The sequence below is a fragment of the Pholcus phalangioides genome, unplaced genomic scaffold (genome assembly GCF_987345545.1).
Source record: "Pholcus phalangioides strain wild (caught in Gottingen) unplaced genomic scaffold, Ppha-v1.0 ptg000017l_1, whole genome shotgun sequence".
Taxonomy (NCBI): Eukaryota; Metazoa; Arthropoda; class Arachnida; order Araneae; family Pholcidae; genus Pholcus; species Pholcus phalangioides.
The window spans coordinates 5,260,862-5,275,323 of NW_028301610.1; the positions used below are offsets into that span (position 1 = coordinate 5,260,862).

At 35.5% G+C, this 14,462-nt stretch overlaps 1 protein-coding gene across 2 annotated transcripts in view; it reads left to right on the top strand.

Moving 5' to 3' along the window:
- The first annotated feature begins 867 nt into the window (after positions 1 to 867).
- Positions 868 to 14,462, top strand: part of LOC149072140 (uncharacterized) — a 36,297-nt gene continuing 22,702 nt past the window's right edge. The window contains exons 1-4 of one of the 2 annotated variants that reach the window (XM_089246732.1): positions 868 to 1,043; positions 1,150 to 1,341; positions 1,564 to 1,694; positions 11,537 to 11,648. In XM_089246732.1, coding sequence (XP_089102858.1) covers positions 983 to 1,043; positions 1,150 to 1,341; positions 1,564 to 1,694; positions 11,537 to 11,648 — 496 coding nt within the window. In that variant the 5' untranslated portion in view covers positions 868 to 982. The remainder of the gene's footprint in view (positions 1,044 to 1,149; positions 1,342 to 1,563; positions 1,695 to 11,536; positions 11,649 to 14,462) is intronic. The other variant, XM_089246733.1, reaches the window with a different exon arrangement.

Below are 14,462 nucleotides of genomic sequence, written 5' to 3' on the forward strand. Positions count from 1 at the left end.
ACGGGTGTGGAACCGGCTTTACAATTAGGATTGTACGGGCACTTGGAAATTATTTTAGTGCCTATTGTTATAATTGGGAGACGTAACCACAATCCTGAAAATGACGATGAATAGTTGAAGTGGTCAGAAAGAGTATTGATCAGAAAGGCTGCTGTGGCAAATTCTTCAACCGCTTGACGAAAATTATCCTTTAAACGGCTCTTGGAATGTTATTATCCAGTTCGACAGATAACCCTTGGCATGACAGTGAGGTTAGCGTTTCAAAACGAGAATTTTGTGAATCATCTTTGGAATCCACTTTCATCAAGGGTTTCCATGGCCATACGCGGCACACCCCCTTTTATGCCACTACGGTCACTGAAAGTCCCTGATGATACACATAAAGCATGAAATGACACATCTTCAAATTCTGTCATATTTACACATGTACTACTGCCGTACAATTAGTTTCAGTCCCATAGCATTCAGTGCCCAGATACCTAAAAAGCTGCTCTATAGAATGTTAATCTCGCGACTATGGAGAAACTTCTGATTCTTCATTTACAAAGATGCCCAACAATGTCATGACAGCCCAACGATGTCATATGGGATGACCTAATCAAATATTTATTAATATCTAATCGTTACATAATGTTTCAAAGAATAGATTGAGTAAATTTCTGATAAAATACTCAGAAATTTTTCATTATATTTATTATTATTATTATTTTGCGTCAGTGAAGATCAAAAACGATAGAAATCGAGGACATATAGATAATAAAAATAAAAATGATAACTCCCTCTTTTGTTTTAGCAGCTGATAAACACAAAAAACCTGATAATAGATATGAAACGATTGTAGAAAACAGTGGTTTGTGTTCAATGCGGAATCATTTGAGAATATTGGTACTCGAACCTGTCACACATTCCAAGAAAACGTAGCATTTGTTTTCAGGCGCGCAAAGGATTTTCACTCCTCCATAAAATAAAGTGTGTAGCAGAAATGTTGCCTTCGTTACGTGTGACGTTTCTCCTACAGACGTTATGGATTATCCACATTACAGGTCTGTATTTAGAAATGTGTACGCAATATAATTTACAGAGCCATCACATAATAAGTTGAATATATATACGTACAGTATATTTCATTTTTTAATTTTATCTTGTCAGCCCAACGCATAGAGCCACCTATTCCAGACACGTTTTCGACATTCGTCGAAGCTGATCTTGCAAACAGAGAAGCTGATGTTGAGCTTTACTTTGACCGGAAAAGCAACAGAGCGGCTGTTCACTTTTTATCGCAAAATGAAATGTTCATTCAAATCTTTTACTTTGATCAGGATATTTTCATTAATCTTGAAGGTAAGTGAAAATAATATTATTTTGAATATTTTCACCTGTTTTTGATCACAATATAAAAAATCGCCAAGCGAATCAGGTAAGAAATTTTTGACGTGCCAAATAAGCTTCTGGCACTAAAAGTGGTAAACACGGATCTTTGTAGCAACATCTTGAATATTGATTATTAATTCAATTAGTTAATATTTAATTGGTTTTTGTTGTTATTGTTTTTTTACAAATCAGACAAAATCAGATGCTCTGTGAAACCTATCAGTTCGAATCCGAATGAACTTTTCTTTCCATACGAATTAGACCGTCAAACAAAGAAGAAAAAGTTACTTTCTGCGAAAGAATTTTTCAGATTCCCTAGTCCAGTAAGTACCAAAAGCCTTCTAACGTCCATAAATGAGTTCTAACTAAACGTTTCTTATAAGACATTTTACATATATTTCAAGACATAGGGTGGCTTGTTAATCTCTCGATGTGGGAGACATTGCTCATATGCTGTACGGTCATTTTGGTATATGCTGCATCTCCTCTCACACAAATACAGTAGAACTTGATTAATTCGAACGTTGTTAATTCGAAGTTTTACAAACTCCCTTGAGTTAACTCAACTTAATGTTTATATTTCTTGTGTTTAATTCGAATTTTTTGGATAATTCGAACTTGAAGGGGAAAAAAATCATGATTTTTGTACTAGAAAATTTAGTTTGGAAAAATTCTACGAGAAGTCAGACTTTGGTTTTTCTTGACCAAGTTGTTAGACAACAAATCCTTAAAGACAAATAAAAATTTGAAAATTTTGTTTTCCCCTATTTCTTTGATAATTTAATGCCTATTTTGACATTGTTCAGCTGGATTGTGCATCGAAGAATGCATACCACTTAATACCGATTATTTTGTTCAACCTATGGATCAAGGTGTACCATTCAAAATCCGAATATTTTTATTACTTTACATTGTAATTAGTTAACGAAAGTATATTTCCCTGATAGTATAAAAATGATAAGCAAGATTAGGGAAACAGTTTTGTAACGGATGATTATGAACTGTTTCCATAAATCATTCTTTGAACATGGTCAAGAACTTCTACAGTGACGCTGATTGTAGAACAGTGAAAAAATGCAGCAGCTAAGACCAATTATATATATTATAATTATAAATTATTAAAAGTTGGGAAACAGTTCGTCACTGATGATAAAATTTTTAATAATTTATAACTATTATATATCCTGTGTGAATGTTGATGATTAAGTTTAAATTTATAGTCATTTTATGGATCCAGGATAGATTAATTGGATAATTCGAACTTTTTTCCAGTGACTTTGGACTTTGTTAACCAAGTTCAACTGGAGTAGGGTCTCTCGGAACATCCCTTAGTACATTCGACCATATCGACCTTAGTCAGCACCTTACAATCTTTTTTCGTCTTATCAACTCTAAATAATTTGAGAATTTATTGCGGATCAGAGATGAACTATTGAGATATGGCGGCGCCAATCGGCCAGAATATTGCCGATCCAGCAGCTCCATCATCAATAGTGGGTGATGGCAAAGCTGGCCATTGCTATCCGCATATGCTTATTTATTATTTTATAATATATTGAGATAATTTATTTCTTTCAGAGTTTAGTCACAGTGTACCGACACTGCTCAAATTCTTGCCTAAATATCACCAATAACCGAATAACTCTACGTGAAGGATGTAATGTGAATTAGTTCATAAAAATTAAAGTTGTTAACTTGTAAAATGTTCTTATTTGAAGACAACAAAATAAGGCATATACATAGTTGAGAATTTTTTCAGAAAATGGTTCAGTATGGTGGTATAAAGCTCTGATTTCGTGTTACCCAATGAATATTTCCTGACAAAAATCATATAAGTTAGAGCCACGTAAAAGATATGAATACAAGAAAGGTCACGTCAAATTGCGAGAAAACATAAACTGCATACTATTGGATCAAATTATGAGCCTCGAATTCTATTTGAAAAAAAAAATCTTTGTTTTTAAACCACGAAAAACGATGGAATCTATAAAACGTCTGAAGAAAAAGCGATTATCTTGAATTTAGAACGTTCTTTTCTTGATAAAACATGCGTTTTTTGAACAAATCGAAGGCCATTAAACCACAAAATCATTAAATTACCTTTAATTGACGTTTTTAGGTTTTTCTTTCTTATGAGGGTATTGCTTCAAGTCTTGAGATTCCTTTTAATGGATGGATATGTTGTCGAAATGTTTCCGTAAAGATATCGATTCTATTTAGTTTTGGATAATCGGTTTATTCAGAACTATAGAATAGCAGCAGATCAAATTGTTTTACATCAAATTCCGATCGATTACTCGTCGGTTTTTCCTAGTTTATACACAATGTACTTTATTCAGTACATTTCTATGTATATAGTATAGATATCGATCATAAAGTTTCAAGTTTTCATTCAAAGTTATTTTCTGCAAGCTGGAAAGATATGCTCGAGAACAATGGCCTTATTTGGTTTTAAATGCTATTACGCCATTGGGGGTTAAGTTCTTTTTTTCATTTAATGCACTTCAAAGCTTTTAGAGATGAATCGTTGCTTCAAGCCATGGCTTTTAGTGCGGAAAAGCTTGCGGTTAGTTCGTATCTTTTAGAACAGAAAAATACTTTCAAAGATTAGTATTATTTCTTAGGCCAGTATTACACTATAAAAGCGTTGTAAAACTATTTTATAAAACTTTTATAGTGTAATCTCGGCCTTACTATTCTTTTCAATCTACATAAATCTCATTCTTTTACTGAAGCAATTGTTAAATTCAATTTTATTTATCAAGACACGAGAGCTACTTAATTTTGAATTTTTGCGATTACAGAACTGCCATGTTTGAATTTGTCAAAGATCATATTAAATTCGTCAAAAGAAGATTTCTAGAGACATCTGCAGCGATATTTCTCGCAAACGGAAATATCCATCATAATTACCCGAAAACTTGCGTGCTTCAAAACTGAGTAGTTAGGATTGAAAGTTTTCTGAGGGTAAAGTCTCAATTTACTGGTTATAGGTCATACTACCATGACATGGGATAAATGAATTGACATTCTAGATCTTGACAATCACGTTATTCCTACACTCTGACAGTTTTACTTAACTGACACTTGAGTTGTCCAGTTGCAAAACTCGTTAAACGCCAACCAGTTTTTTTTTTTACAGAAAGTGAAAAAGGAACGTTTTTAGAGTGTATTTTTTGAGCTGACACTTGTTAAAATGTTAATGTTATGCTGTTAAAATTTGAAATTTCAAGCAGTGAGCTCGAAAAATGCACTTTACAAAAGTTCCTTTTTAACTTTCTGTAAAAAAAACTCATTGGCGAGTTAACGAGTTTTGCAACTGGACGACTCACTTGTTCTTAATCATTTTATTAGCAGGCATTGAAGAAAAATTTTGAGGGGTAATTTGAGGGGTATTAAGCAAATTTAAGCAAATTTCCCTATTGTCAATATTTATAAAAATATAGGATGTTGCACTTCAGCAACACGCTGTACTTATATGATTTACATAGAATAGAACAGTATAAAAATGTCATTTGTTGTTTGCCAACTTACTTTTTTACCATTGTTGAAGAAAGCTCAGCAATACGTGTGTCCTCCACACATGGTATTTCCCTCGAAAATTCATGGGTCAAAAATCGTGTTTGCTTGGCTTGTCAAGAAATAGGAGACGAGTACATTTGAGCCATTCTGTTGGTAATTATAGAAACTTCATAAACATATCACAAGTAAAGATCGCATGTTTAAAGTTGCTTAGAAGCATCAATGCAGAAAAGATCTCAAAATATACAATGCTTTTATTTGAAAAATATAAGAAATATGTTGCTGTTTTAAGAGCAACACCGCCAAAGAAACTATTAAAGGAATTGCAATGCATCACCGTTCTGTAAAAATGGTGCCTTTATGCAGTGATACCATGACAGGTTTTAAACAATTGTGGCCCGTGATGATTTCTGATCTTGACCCAATTGACTAAACTAGAACAAAAATTCAGTTCAGACTGAATCCAGCAGCTCATATGGCATCGGCTTTGCAAGAAATATAAAAAAAATCGAGCCGCTGAACCTATACGAGTTGGAAAATATGTCGCACCACTCAGTGTCGCGGTTGCCTTGAAATCATTCGGAATCAAGTAGGAGTGCTTTGAGAAATTCGATATTCTCTTACTTAGATTTTTGAGAAATCCCTATTATTTTTATTTATTTATACAATATTGTTTGGCCGAGGCCTATACAAGAGAATGCGGTGATGGGATTTGACATAGGAGACGATTGATGTCACATAAAAAATCAAAAATTCAAGAACAATCTACAGTATTTGATGGAAAGTTATTCCATTCAATAATTGTTTGGGGGGAACTAAAATTAAGCAATCTGTGGATGCAAGGAAAGGTCTCAATTTTTGAGAGTGATTGAGCCTATCGGAAAAATGTGAAGACTTGATTAGAATATGGCAAGCGTCAATGTTGAAATAGCCGTGGATAATTTTAAAAAGTAGGGTTGGGCGAGCGATATATCTACGGGAGGTAAGTGGTAGGATATTAAGTTGGCGTTTGAGATGTGTGATAGAAACAGAGGCAGTTTAAAATAAAGCGGGTAGATTTATTTTGGATAGATTTCAGCTTATCTATATTGGTTTGAGTAAGGGGGTCCCGAATTTCGCAGGCGTATTAAGAGGCCAGGAAGGATATAAGTTTAGAAGCATAGATGCCGGAGATAGTGAGTGGAATAGTTAAGGTTACGACGAAGGAAAAAAAGTTTTCGGAGGCATTTTTGAAATATATAATCCGTGTGGAGGTTCCAATGGATGCCGCCATAAATTATCATACCCAAGTACAATGGGAAACCTCTGTGATTAAAGAATTATTAATTGAGTAAGGGAATTCAAGGGGAGATTTTTTGCGGCTAAGTTTCGTGAAGACTGTTTTAGACATTTAGGGGTAGTTGCCAATACGAGCACCATTCCATTCGGGTATAGAGTTGTGCTGGAGAAAATCTTGTTGGGTCTGCTGTAAATCGTTTGATAAATAACGCAATCATCGGCCAAAAGTCTGATAGAGCAATCAATTGATATTGGTGCGTCATTAATATAAATCATAAATAAAACAAAGGGGAGAGGACCGATACTTGAGGCGTGCCAGACTTGACTCAGAGCTATGGGGAGATTTGGCCCTTGAAACAGACAAACTGACTGCGATCAACAGGGAAGGCCTCCACCCATTTAAGTAATTGAACACATAGGCAAAGGTTTTGGAGTTTGAGAAGTTTATTATGGGGCACCCTGTCAAATGCTTTGGAGAAATCCAAGTATATGATATCAGTTTGTAGGGTGTTGTCAATACTATTAGATAAGTCGGGAATGAAATGGGCTAATTGGGGGAAAACAGATTATGATGATCTAAAGCCATGTTGGTTGGGAAAAAAAGAAGTTGATTGAGTCAAGGTGTGAACGGATTTTCTTGGCATTTATGTGCTTAAAAAGCTTCCCTCTATTCTAAAGGGAAATGAGAAAAATAAACCACTAGAGAGTATTGTTTTTTTTTGCTATTTTAAAGATGAAATTTGGTGGTGTTACTTCATGTGGCTGTATATCCTCGAATGACGAAATGTACTAGATAAATTTTATCACATCCCGACTACATTGTTCAAGGTTAGAAAGAAAGAGGAACTACTGTAAGAAATCACAAACAGAATAAACTATTCTGTCATTGTTGTTTCAAGCTTCAAACAAAACAGTTGTGTGCAACTTGTTGAAATCTGTATTGTGTTAATGATTGTGCTTACGAAAAATTTTCTAATGAGCGTTTGACAACGTCTTTTTGGAATGATATAAGAGCCGCCACGCTCTCTTGCCAAACTAAAAAAAGAGGAGTCAAGTTCATCGATCAAAGGATAAAACTTCATTGTGTGAATTCATATATGCTTATTATTAATCCTAAAACTTCAAGGATTACGGCTGGAACTTCACTATAAGCTTGATATTTACAGAGCAGTTGAGGAAAATGGAGGCTATACGGTATCATGAAATTATTGATGAAAAACACCATAAAAGAGATGATTTTGATCATTTGTGTAAAAAACTATTTATTCAATTCGACTTATTGTCAACTCACACGTGCAAACCCATGAAAGAAAAGCGAAATATTCTGTCTATATCGTCTGTCATATTTCTTCTTGAGCTGAATGATCAAGAGTTTTCTGGAAGAGATGAGAAAAGTTTGTGTCAGAAGACACATTAAAGCATTCATCTCATCAGTGACAGTGAAGCACTACTACTGAGTAATTTACCCATGTTTAAAATGCACAAATATTTCCATGAAGTGTGCAACACAGGTGAAAGTCAAGACTGGTCGTCCACTGGAAGCTACTACAAACGATTATAAGTCACGGAACAAGTTACGTATATGCGCAAGATAACTATCCCAATGCAATATTATACAGGGTGTCCCATGACTCCAAATGCAGCCTTTATCTCATCAACCGTTCGTCGTAGAGGCATGGTTTTAATTTTAAAAAATGCTCAAAATGTGTTCGAGAATCAGTACCAGTTTCGACAGTGAAAATGCAGTGTCATAAAATAAAAAATCGAAATTTTTAAACGGTCCCCCTGTCCTCTAACTTTTTATCAGAAAGCTGTTGCCCTTTCTCCTCTGAGGCCAACAAAAAAATTTTACGTTCCTAAGTGCAGTTTTAGTTGAGATATTTTAATTCAAAAATCGAAGAAAAGTTGGGAACATCGTAAACTCACGGACAACGCTTCTTTCCCTCATTTATGCTGTTCTTTTCTAACTTTTCTCTGTAATTGTGAATTCTAATATCTAAGCGAATATAGTACTCAGAAACTTTGATTTCTTTTGTTTTTGCGTCAGGAGAGACATGGCAATAACTCCCTAATTGGAAGTTAGAGAACAGGGGACCGTATAAAAATGAAGATTTTTTATTTTATGGCACACTGTATTTTCACACTCGAAACTGGACACAGCGATTTCTGAACACATTTTGAGTATTTTTTTAAATTAGAATCATACCTCTACGACGAACAGTTGATGAGATAATGACCGAATTTTAGGACTTATAGGACACCCTGTATATATTATATCCTAATGCAACTACTATCAATAGGTAGACGAAACATGAATGTTTTCTGTAGATTGCATCATCTTGGTCTGCTTTTGTTTCCAAGTCCAGCACAAAAAGGTTACAAATGCGGCACGATATTGGCGCACTCCATCGAATTCGCAGTTGCTCGTGAACCATAAGTCTGATCAGGAGGAAACAAGTGTAATACGATAGCTTTAGAACCCCCTCTTAAGCGCACATGTCTTCATAATCTCAAAGTACTGAATCTATCCAATATTTTTTGATGAAATCTGTAAAATTCCTATCTAGAGATAAATCGATTCTAGATAAATCCAACGACAGCAGATCCAGGTGAATACGTCTTCCATTTTAGTTACCAGAACAGCTGGATACTTCAAACCCCCAGAAACGAAAATGAATCACACTTGAAACTCTTAAGCCTCATTTACATGGGAAATAAAAAATACCGGGAAGTCACCAGTTACGGATATCCGCTTCAATCCGTTTACATGGCGTTTATGCCGGTATTATTTTTTTAAATTTAAATTCTAATTTTATGATTATTATTATTGTTACAAAACATACAAATCAAACAAAAAATATCTATCAAGGGATCCTATAGGATCCATACTGGTGGACACACAAATTTCATAAGGGTACAGTCATTTTCAGTAGTTGAATCAAGTATATAATTTATATGTATAACGATAAAAAAATGAAAAGCTAACGAGAAGGAAAGGAATTATAGACACAGAAAAAAAGAGGAGGGGGAAGAAAACAGAGAGTAATATGTATGAACAAATAGGTAATGATTTGCACAGATAATGATATTTATTAGTGAATCTAGTGTATGCAGTGAAATTAGTGTGTAATCGTGATTAGCAAAAAAATAATAACAACATTTTGTTAGGTGTAGGTATCCCCTCCCCCTTCTTTCCGGAAGTTGTCACTGATCACGTTGGTTGAACGGAAGTGGTTATATAAGCCCGGATCCTGGATGGGACTCTTTTGACCAGTGTCCGTCCTTCCTTTTTTTTCCCTCATGAGAAAAAAAAGTTGCTATGCAGGTAATAATCACCAAAAAAAGAAACCCCACCCCCAATCTTACACATGTAAACGGGGCTTTATATCTTTGAAATATGAAGCTATGTCGGTGTTAATAGTCACAATGGATAGATGAAAGATATAAAATTTTCATAGATTGCATCTGCAGCTCTTTACATGAAAGTAATTAAACATCAAAAGAATTTGGAATGCTATACATTTCTTACTTCTCGTACAATCCACTAGTTATGAATAGATCGTACAATAAGCGTTACCCCCACGAATAATGCTGTGAATTTCATTGATCCAACACCTACCACGAAAGACGATGGCTCTCACGTCAAAATTTACGGCCATGTCAACGACACAACCCACCCCCATTATTTTATTTTATTGAATAGCATATAAATGGTACAAAAAAACTCTTAGACAAATCAGTAATCCATTGCCGTATTTTTTTTCACGCGTCTGTAAATTTTAACTATCTAGTTTTATTTCGTTTTTTAATGCTCAAAATAATTTTGTATTCTGAAAGACTTGAAAATATAGGTTCGAAATATATTTTTAACATAATTTCTCTCTTTCCATTCATTTTTCATCAGCACTTCTGACAGGTACTTCTTTAAGAATCACAGAACAGTACACGCCCATTCCCAGTGAAGTGAACCACAATAATGAATGGTTCGCAAGTTGATATGAAACTGCCAATTCCTTGGGAATTTGTTCTCGCGATGGCGACTCGCTCTGAGAAACAATTACGCAGTTTTATATTTATCATACCGCATTGGATTTTGACAGAATGAAGTAGAGTAATGCCTTTTTCATTGTCACAGTGAAACCTCTCCATTCATTTCTTAGAAAATTGACGACAGGTGGCCTTCCGGAGAGGTAGGTGATTCTTCAGAAAGAAGAGATATAAAGGTAAAATAACACACATAAGCAGACATTTACATGAGTGGCCTTTCATGTGTTGGTTCCACTGTATTATCATTTCCTTTAATTTTTTAACAATGTTTAGTTGTTTAGAGCTTAATTTTGTTCTTAATATTTCTACATTTATTTAATGCCAACGATATTGCCTTGACATTCGTTGAATATTTCGTTCATTTAAGGAAAGTACAACTAACACGCATATTCTTTACCGAATATCTTCAACCTGTTGCTCACAGAAGTGCCCAAAATTGCCCAATACGCTTGAACTTGATTTTTTTTCCTTTCGTACTAATCGGCATCCCAATCAGACATCTTATTCAAGTGTTGTGATGATTCGATTTCAATCGTATTGTATCAGAGTTGCCGAAGATTATGGGTTATGATGATGGGGCTAGGCTAGACACATCTGCAATCTGTTGCTTGCAATCAGAGAGACGTTTTCTTTGATGTAGCAATAGCCTGATCCACACCAAAGGCTCTACGCCACGTCGAACCGCTCAAAAACCGGTCTTTGATGGTAAAATCACCTCAGCCACACCTCAAAAACTGGTTTTTTAGCGGTTCGGCGAGACGTTGCGCTGCGGGTATGAATCAGACTTTGGGGAAACATATTACTTGGGTTTGTTTTCTGTATTCTCAAAAATGCGAGGGTGCTTCCTGCAACAAAAAAATCTTGTAGCAACGGGTGAAGTCCTGTAATCATTTCAAAAAATTCACACATCCACACTCAATCGATGCTGATTTGAAAAATAGATGGTGACATATATCAAAGATATCAACAGCATTTCAGCACACCGTATTAAAAATGTTAGACATGATTTAGGTTCTTGTGGGGAAAAGACTGAAGTAGTAGCAATGTCGATACATCGGGTTTTGTGCGCTTCTTATATATTCGTATTGCTGGTAACGCCTGAGTTGAAAGACATGTATAAATATTCAAAATGAATATATACGAAGCCAGAACTATACAAACTATTTGAATAGTTATTATTAATAATTTGTTTTTAAGTCATATCAAAATGACTTCTCACATTAAAATTTTCATTTTTTGAAACAATTATTTTTTTTAATAATCAACTATTAATAAAATAATTTTTATTTAAAAAAAATTATTTTCATCCAATGTTTAGGCGCCTATACCCTCTGAAACAGACGGTAGTATTCCAATGTACATCTACACAGTGAATATGGACCTTCCGTTTTATGAAGGGAAAGACTGTGAAATCAAATATATGTTTACACGTTAGTATTTTTATTGATTCATTTTATCGATTTATTCATAAATATTGGAATTCATTTTAGAAATAAATTCATATCATTGAAATACCATCTATATGAAAAAAGTAAATTTAAATTTGTCAAAATGATTATTGTAGTAGAGAAAGAGCTAGAGCTGCTGCTGCCATCTAGTAATATATTTCAGAGCTGATATTTCTCTGTAATTTCGTATATTTCGATCTGATTATATTTCTGCTAATAATTACAGGTGTATTTTCACGGCTGTTAAGCGAGCTATTACGTGAGTGGAGATACGCCCTCCCCCATCGTCAATGACGAAACCGACTGATCTAATGAACAGGGCGTCCATAATTAAAAGACCCTATTTTAAAGTAGCCTACAGACGAAACCAGTCATCCGAAAAGTTTGAAATTTTTTGGAGGACTTCATTTTTTTTAAGGGAAAAAAAATTGGTTGCACATGTCGCCACCAGAGAGCGTTTCACTTTGAAAATACCTGCAGTAAACATGTAAATTCATATGATGTCACGCAGCAGCAGTTATAAAACCTAGAAACATTCGCGGAGATCTTGTTTCTCAATGTGTTTGCTGCTCGCCATGACGGTAAGTTTACAAGATCGCGCTTTCTTGGTCAAATTGTTTTACCGAAACAGCAATTCCGCAGTAACTGCTCTACGGAAATATCGGACTTGGAAGAGGATTCGAAAAGGTCCAATGAATGTTAAAACCTTCGCAGTATGATAACAAAATTTGAAACCACAGGATCGTTGGCTGTTCGTCCTGGAAGAAAACCTGTTTCTATTGACGCAGAACAGGAGGTTTCGCTTCAGGTGGAAGAGGACAGAGCTTCAAATTCTTGTGATAGCACTAGTGTCAGGCGTATAGCACAGGCATTGGATAGGCCACGTTCAACTGTCCATAAGATCATGCGGAATATCCTCCGATATTATCCGTACAAACTTTCACTTGTGCAGCGGTTGCTTCCTCATGATTATGACGCTCGACTCCGGTTCTCACTGGAGTTTCTAGCTGGCGTTGAGGTCGATTCAGAATTGTTTTGGAATATCCTCTGGACAGACGAAGCGCATTTTCACTTGGATGGTGCAGTCAATACTCACAACTGCCGAATTTGGGAACCAGAAAATCCACACGCTATCTCAGAGGTTCCGTTGCATTCACCAAAAGTGCGGTATGGTGTGGATTTACTGCATCATTCATTCTCGGTCTCTACTTCTACGAGGAGTTACGTTCTACAGGTCCAGTGACATTTCCGATCAACGGGAAGTGATATGCATTGCTGTTACAAAACGAAATTGTTCCGGCTCTGCAAGCACGTCACTGCCTTTGCAGACACAATCTTTATACAAGACGGAGTTCCTCCACACATTGCGGTGTGTGTTAAGAATGTTCTTAAAGTGCATTTTACAGAAGAACGTGTCATCAGACGGCACTTCCCTAATCTATGGCCTCCCCGATCTCCGGACCATTATCCATGCAATTTTTGGCTTTGGCGGCATTTGGAACGTCTGAAAAGTCGGACAATCCAAGAACTTGAACTTAAAGGCAGCATTTCACGCCACGTGCTGAACACTCCCCACACACACTTCTGTCAATTGTGGATGGCCATCATGTGGAACATGTTTTGTTGTGGAACATGTTCGTAAAGTGTGGCTCGTTATTGTATAACCACTTCTCTTGCAAGGACGAGTAAGAGAAGTGTCGTCCAGAGCTGTTTGAAATAATCATATATAAACTTACTTCATTTAACACAGAGGTTGTGGAAAATTTCTTCCACCTGGAGTAACCATTACTTATTCTTTTCAATTTAAAATAATACCATAAGGTGTTGTTTGATGAATTAATAATACACAAAACAGGTAAAAGGAAGGTTAGTGAATGCTAGAGAAGAGTGTTGGTTAACAACAAAAGAAGCTAATCTTTTTTTTTCCTCTTCAGTTTAACTTGCAAATACAGATTCCAGTTTTAGAAATTTATCGCTGGGACTTGAGCTGTATATCGTGGAAATTTATGGCCAAAACCATCTGTTGTTGAAAATATGTCTTCTCGGAATCCATAAATAATTCCATTATCTGCGAACTATTGCCAGATTTATGAGAAGGGAAGAAGTTTCTACGAATCGTTATATATCTTTAAAATCTTTACGCACAGGGGCGAGATGTCTTGGCCCGGACCAAATGGAAGAAATACATTCGAACTCTCCCCTTTTTCCTTTCCTCTTATCAAGACACACTCCATTGGTAACCCTATATATAAACGTTTTTTTATTATTTTTTTTAATTGCTTTTCTTCTTCCCTTACCTCAGTTTTCCTTTACATTTCTCCCTGGCTACGGTTTCTCGAGTAAAAAAATGTGTTATATACAGGGTGAATCCGACCTATTCTGCCAAACGAAAGGGGGCTGATAGGCGAGCCCAAGTGGATCATGAAACATCCCACCAACCTTATCCTACTCCAAACTGTTTTCGAATTATGGAGGATAATCGATTATGAAAAAAATATGCGTTCGCACTTTTTTACGAAATGCTCCGAACAGCACGCCATACAGTTAATATTAAAATCCACTCTATCTTAAGAACTCTCTCACATTTCCATCAACTCTCTATTTTATGAATTTCATTTTTCTTTCACTATTTATTTTTATTTTTAATTCTATCAGCCACCTCCCAGTTCGTTGTAATCAAAAGTAAACTTCAATTCGGACATTTTAGGAAGAAGGGTTCTATCGTTTGCGGGGTTGGCCATGGACTGCAGATGCGTTGACAACGCAATTCACTTTTTGTGCATTATAATTGGTTAA